Source organism: Orcinus orca, chromosome 10, assembly GCF_937001465.1.
Source record: "Orcinus orca chromosome 10, mOrcOrc1.1, whole genome shotgun sequence".
Taxonomy (NCBI): Eukaryota; Metazoa; Chordata; class Mammalia; order Artiodactyla; family Delphinidae; genus Orcinus; species Orcinus orca.
This window is the reverse complement of record NC_064568.1, coordinates 92,037,843-92,044,588: the sequence shown is the minus strand read 5'-3', so window position 1 is coordinate 92,044,588 and position 6,746 is coordinate 92,037,843. Positions and strand designations below refer to the sequence as shown.

Genomic DNA, 6,746 nt, shown 5'->3' with positions numbered 1-6,746 from the left:
AAGCCTATTGCTGATAAAGCATCAGCTATTACCTAAAACAAACTCTCACCTTTCAGAACCAATATTTTCTCCCTGAGAAAAAATTTTTTCTGCTGCTTCTGAGGTGTCACTTATTTGGTACTATTCCAACAGCCCTCAACTCTGAAATGTTTACACTAGCTAAACACACACAACTTACAAAGAACTGGCCACTTCACCCGAAATTTCCACCTATTCACTTAATCAATTGCAACGTTGAAGCAGGAATTACCTTGGTCAAGGCTATATTTCAATTCAAGAAGTATTTAACTGTTTACCAGTGGCTAAATGCTGACTCAGGATCAAGGGAATTGTTTATTGAGTACACAGTGTTTGCAACACATGGGACAGATTTAAACTGGACAGAGAAAAACCCCATCACCAAAGTGCTTCAGGTTACCACTGATCATAAAAAGGCAGGCAAAATCATTTCTGCCATGAACTGATTGTGGTGACTTATCTCTTTATTAACATGAACAGAAATAACATCCAGCCCTCTAACACAGAGTATAGGGGTAGAGCGTTCCGCAGGAGTTTAGAACTTACGTCAACACAAGCCTTTCTCAACAAACCAAGTAGTATTTCCTGAGTACCTACAGCGGAGGAGATACAGGTACTAAGATACGCGTTGACCTTTTGAATAAGCAATTTCAATAGTTTTTCTTATTCAAGTAACTCAGGATCCACAGTAACTCCATCTAATGAGCCACCAAAGGAACTGCAAGTTGAACTAAACTGATGTCCACCACAAAATCCTTTTTCTCTTGAACTCTATAAAGTCTCCTTTCTCTGTGCATCTAACTAAATAGCTACCTGTAAATAGAGTACACATAGCAACAATATACACCCACATATATTTTTCCACATCTGTTATCTTATTTAAGAGCAAGGGGTTTTGGAGTCAGAATTGAGTTCCATTTGTGACTGTCATAGTAAGTAAATGTGACCTTGGGTAAATCACTTAAGCTCTCTGGGTCTCAGTTTTCTCATCTCTAAAATGGGATTCATAATAGAAATTGGGTAATTGTAAGGATTAAAGGAGCTAATATTAGCAAATTTCTTAGCACAGGGAGTACATAATCCATAAATCGTAGATTTAATTATTATCCTTTAATAATTATCCCAACCTTTGTAAGTCTACCAGGCACTTATAATTATCTCTGTTGAACAGATGAGATTAAGTAATTTATCCAGGGTTCAACAATTCAGCAGTGGCAGCTCCAGGGCGTCTGATGCCAGGCCCCAAGACTCCCACCATCACCCCCAGTCAACCTTATAGACTTTTATAGAATGGGCTGCACTGTCCAGCACAAGAAGAGAATTTTCCTTGGTAAAGGTCAGTGCCACAGGATGGGAAAGACCGTGGGTGATGATGGGCTTCAGTACTGGAAACTCCTCAGGTTTTCCTAAGCATAGGACAGCCAGATTAGAAGTATCGGCAACAATCACGTTCCCCTGGTGATCAAAGGTCACAGCGGAGGCGGTTATTTTGGAGGGGAAAAAGAGGCTCAGCCCAAAGGCATCCACCTGGCCGATGAGCTGCATACTTGCGCTGAACACCTTCACCGTGGTGCTGCAGGCCCCGGTCCCCACAGCCAGGGGGTGCTCTAGGACCGCAATGGCCCCGGTGAGCCAGGACACCGCCACCCCCCGGGGATGGCACAGGTGAGTTTGCAACCGTTCAGTTCTCCGGAGGACCCCTTCTGGAAAGTCGATTTCCAGGAGGTGCAGGGACCCCGCCTCCGCATCAGTTACCATGACCCCATTCTGAGGGGTGGTCTCCACACCCCAAGGCAAGGAGAACTGGCCTCCGATGACAAGCTTAATCTGGCCAAAAAAGTCAAACACTTTGATGGAGCGGTCGCCGGCGTCGGTGACAACCACATGGCAGTCGTTTGTGACGGTGACGTCAAGTGGATACCTAATGTCCTGAGCAGCGTCCCCCTTCTCTCCAAACTGATGCGCACATCCTCCCCCCGCGTCAAAGATCTTGACACGCCTCCTGCCGTCGTGCACCACCACGACCCGCCCCGTCTTAGGACACAGCGCCAGCCCAGTGGGGTTGACCAGGGTCCCCCAGCCTCCGAAGGCGTGGTGGCAGGTGAGGACCCCGGGGGCGGAGGGGGCGGCGCGCGGGGCCGCTGGGGCCGGGCGCAGCGCGGAGCCCAGGAGCTCCAGGAGGTGCAGCACCGGCAGGCAGTCGCTGGTGTCGCAGCCCCTGCAGGCTCGCCGGCAGAAGGGGCACTCGAGGGCCAGCGTCCGCGGGTGCGCCAGGGCGGCCACGCAGGCCAGGCAGACCACGTGGCCGCAGGGCAGGTTGCGTGGGCGCCGCTGCTGGCGGTGGCCGAACCGCTCAAAGCACACCTTGCACTCGAGCAGGCTGGTCTCGGCCTCGCGCACCAGCTCCCGCAGCGTTGGCCCGCTCCCGGAAGCCTCGGCACCCATCGCGCGGCCTGTAGGACTCCCGCCGCCCCGGCAGCCTGCGGAGCTGTACGCTGCCCCCGCGCCGCCCGGGGTCACGGTCACGGGGCGGGGCGCTGGTCCTGACGTCGACGGCGGCCGGCCGCTCGGCCGAGACCTGCTGCCCCCTGGTGGGCACTGCATCCTGAGGGTCTGACAGTGGACACTGACAAGCTGTATCCACAGCGCGTGGTCAGACCTGTAATCTTCACAACAGTCATGGATGGACTATCTCCAATTTACACTTGAGGAAACATACATATTGAGGACAAGCGGGTTGCTCCCTGGTACCCAGCAGAGTGCCCTGCAGTTTCCCGTCGGCAGCGCTGGGTGCTGGGGCCTGGGGCTGGCCAGGCATGAAACCTGGTCTCAGAGCTCACGATGCTTATGATCTGACTGGGAAAACACAGACGTACAAGGGAAATTAAAATCCAAGGGGGTGAGGCAGGTGCACATACTTCCTTTGGGTCTTCTATCACTCTCGGAGTACAGTAGATGCTTCATGACTACTTGTAAAATGAATTTATGTATGAATGAAGCAATGTTATAGGAAAATACATGCAATCCACTAGATGAATTTGTGTCAAGGCGGGGACTATGGCTGGGAATGTCTCCCAGAGAAATTAATATGAAAGAAGAAAGCTATTAGTTCATAATAAACTTACTCCATGGCTGCCCTCTTTTAAGTGGTTTCCATAGGTTATCTTATTTAAACCACATGACAATCCTACTAGGTGTGTTACTTTCATCACCCATTTTCTACCATAGTGTTTGTACAGGTTAAGTTTCTTACCCAGGGTCACGTGGCTAGGAAGTGGCCAGGATTTGACTGCAGAGCCCACACTCTTAACTATACCAGTCTTTTCAAACTTGGTTGCACATGGTAAATACCTGGGTTTCATCCTCCAAAGATTAATTTGTCCAGGGTGTGGGCTGGGCAGCTGGGATTTTTTTAAAGCTTCCTAGGGGCTTATCACATGCAGCCAAGTTTGAGAATCACTGTGATATGACAGTCCCACACATGACAGCAGGTTAAATTCTTTCCACCTCAATCAATATGGAAAGCACAGAGAATCTACAATATGTTCAAAGATCCTCAAACAGAAGATAGCACAATCTCTCTCAGGAATCGCTGTGGTACTACAAGCAATCATTTTCAGGAGTCTCCCCTCAGTGGATCACGTGAACATTGTCTTTGGCAAAACCACTTATCAGATCACTTCTCCTCATTTAGAGATAATTACCGTGATCATTCACCCTCTTATTTGCTAGACTTCTGAGAAAACAAGGGATTTTTATCGCATTAAATCCCCTGGAGGAAGCTTTAATGTAAGACAAGAAAGAACATTTTCTTATGCAGTGTTACAAGATTCAAAGATTATCTGTGTATTGGGACACAGTAACCAACTTAATATTATAATTTCAGACTACAATACATTTTCATTCCAAATAGAAATTACTTTCTGAAGTCATCCTTAAGTCAAGAAAAACATTCAGGAAATCTAAATCCCATCTAAAAATGGAATATTTTTAGAATTAGTACTAAAAGATATATAATGAGAGCCATGTATAGAATAATAAATTTTCTAGTAGCCACATTTTAAAAAGGAAAAAAAGGAAAAAAAGAAACTAATAAAATGAATTTAATTGCGTACTTTATTTCATCCAAAATATCCCAAATGATGTCCTTATGACATGTAATCACTGTAAAAATTATTAGAGATATTTTACTCTTTTTTTTTTTTTAGTACTAAGTAAAGTCCAGTATGTATTTCAAACCCACAGCACATCCTAATTCCATTCAGTAACCACATGCAGCTGGTGGTTACTGCGGGGAACAGAGATCTAGACCAAGTCTGTGATTAATTACCTTCTCAAGATGCTTTTCATACGGATTTCATTGATGCTTGAAGGTGCTTCTAACTTGCCTCTGCTCCAACATTGTTTTAAAACGAATCCAAAGACCCCCAACTCCTTGCTGACTGTGACGGAGCTTCTACCCCACCCCTCAGCGACGTCTTGCCATTGAGTGTGATTCTCAGTAGAGAGGAGCTCTGCTTGGTGAGTAGCCTGCCTTCTTCTTCTTGATCCTGTGCTGTCCCCGTGCGGCAACCAGTAGTACTGCACCAAGAGGCTGGCGGTGTTTAGCGAGGTAAACCAGACAAATCTGCAATAAATACGACTTATTTAAGAATGTTCACAGTCATCGCTCTGCCACTTGGTAGTTAGCAAAGCGGTTCTGGAAAGCATTGTGGCACATACACTGACAATTCACCCTGACGATTTGCTGTCAAGACTCTAACTGGTAAATTTAAAGTATGGAAATGTAATTTTGTGGCGTTTGATCAGAGTTAAAGCTTTCTCAGTGACACAAAGCTTCTGAACTAAACACAAGTAGGTTTGCGTCTTTCACACTGAGGATCCCCACATTCTAGCTGGGCATCGTTAGCAATCATTTTCTTCACTGTTTGCTGCCTCTCCATGGAGTTAAACACAAATTCTGTTCCAGCGTTCCTGTCAACCCAACCCACACCGTCCCTTCCCTTTTCACTTGTCCTTTTTGTACTTTACCAAGTGTAGAGTCCAGTTTCTTTTTATCCAATCTTAAAATTGCTCTTTATCTTCATCCTTTCTTTCTTTTTCTGAAGACAGAAACTAAGTTCTAGGAGAGCAGGAACCATATCCGCAGTGCCTACCTAGCGCATGCCTGGTACACAGCAGGAGTCAATACATGTTTTTTAAATGGACAAACTAATGAATACTTAAAAGGATACTACTTACAGGCAGCAAACTCCAATGTTATACCTTTCCTTTGATGATTCTCTAGTATTTATAGGAAGTATTGCTAGGAAAATAGCACTTGCTTATCTCTAGAGTCAATGTTGAAAGGTTTCTCAAATACCTTATATAGTGCAATCCTCGTCGCATATATACACTGATTAATAAGAGAAATGCCCTGGGGACTTCACTGGTGGCCCAGTGGTAAAGAATCTGCCTTCCAATGCAGGGGACGTGGGTTTGATCCCTGGTCAGGTAACTAAGATCCCACATGCCGCAGGGCAACTAAGCCCACGTGCCACAACTACTGAGCTCGTGTGCCTCAGCTGGAGAGCCCACGTGCCCTGGAGCCTGCGCGCCACAACTAGAGAAGAGAAAACCCACACGCCACAACCAGAGAGAAGCCCACGCACCACAACGAAGATCCCGCGTGCCATAACTAAGACCCGTCGCAGCCAAAAATAAATTAAAAAAAAAAAAAGAAGCGATGCCCTAAGTCTTAACTCTAACATTTTGAGTTTCCTATGAAGAATCATCCCTCCTCCATGGCGAAGTCTCCATGGATTTCCTCTGTGCTTCCCTCCAATACTTCTTACTTAGAGGGTCCTGGAATAGCATGACCATCTCTTCCTCCTTCCACCTAGAACAAGCCCTGAGGCCTGTGGAGGCAAAGGATTTGAAGAATACATCTTGTGGTCAGTGGCTGACTCCTGTGCAAAGGACCACGCGGCAGAGCGGGGGAAATGGAGACCCAGCTCAGGGTGGTTACAGCAGAGAGGATGGGGCGGAAGGCGACAGGCTGAGGAGTCTGGGGGAGGGAGTTAGTGCTTAGGCACATGGACTGCTGGTTTTGCAAGTGTGGGAAGACATGCCACATACATGCAGTTGAGAAGGAATCCCAGAACGAGTCCAATGACACAGTTACATCTCAGATTGTACCTGACAATAATGAGAGAAAGATGTAACACAGTTACATCTCAGATTGTACCTGACAATGACGAGAGAAAGGAAGAGAGCAAGCCACATAGAAGCATCTCAGTCCGGGAGGAGAGGTGCAACCTTTGAACAGAGAAGGAGCAGACTGTAGGCGCTTTAGCATGGGCTTGTGAGCTTACAGGAGCAAAAGCTTGCTACCATTACGAACCTGAATCCCTCCTGGGTTGGTGGGCTTTGAGTTTCAGGCAGCCTCCGGGCACCTCCTTAACAGGCAGATCTCTATCACCTGTGTGGTTCCTTGGACCCAACCTGGGTTCTGGTCTCCAGCTTTGCTCTCCCCCAAGGGCACCTGGTCTTCCAGCACCCACTCTGACCACCTATCTAATTTCACAACTCATGCCCCACGTGCTTGGCTTCAGGGGTGAGGGATTTGGTGGGGAGGGGAAAGTGGTGCAGGCTCGAAGGTTTTGAGCACACACAGAAAAATGAGCTGGAGATGTATGGTTGAAAGTGAGACGCTGGAGATTTCAAAGTTTCTGAAATTTTCATAAACA

At 47.0% G+C, this 6,746-nt stretch overlaps 1 protein-coding gene across 1 annotated transcript; it reads right to left on the bottom strand.

Moving 5' to 3' along the window:
* Nucleotides 1-464: 464 nt before the first annotated feature.
* Nucleotides 465-3,136, bottom strand: NHLRC1 (NHL repeat containing E3 ubiquitin protein ligase 1). Its single transcript, XM_004273539.3, has one exon. The coding sequence runs from the start codon at nt 2,620-2,622 to the stop codon at nt 1,276-1,278; it is 1,347 nt and encodes a 448-aa protein (XP_004273587.2). The 5' UTR covers nt 2,623-3,136; the 3' UTR covers nt 465-1,275.
* Between the last annotated feature and the right edge of the window lie 3,610 nt (nt 3,137-6,746).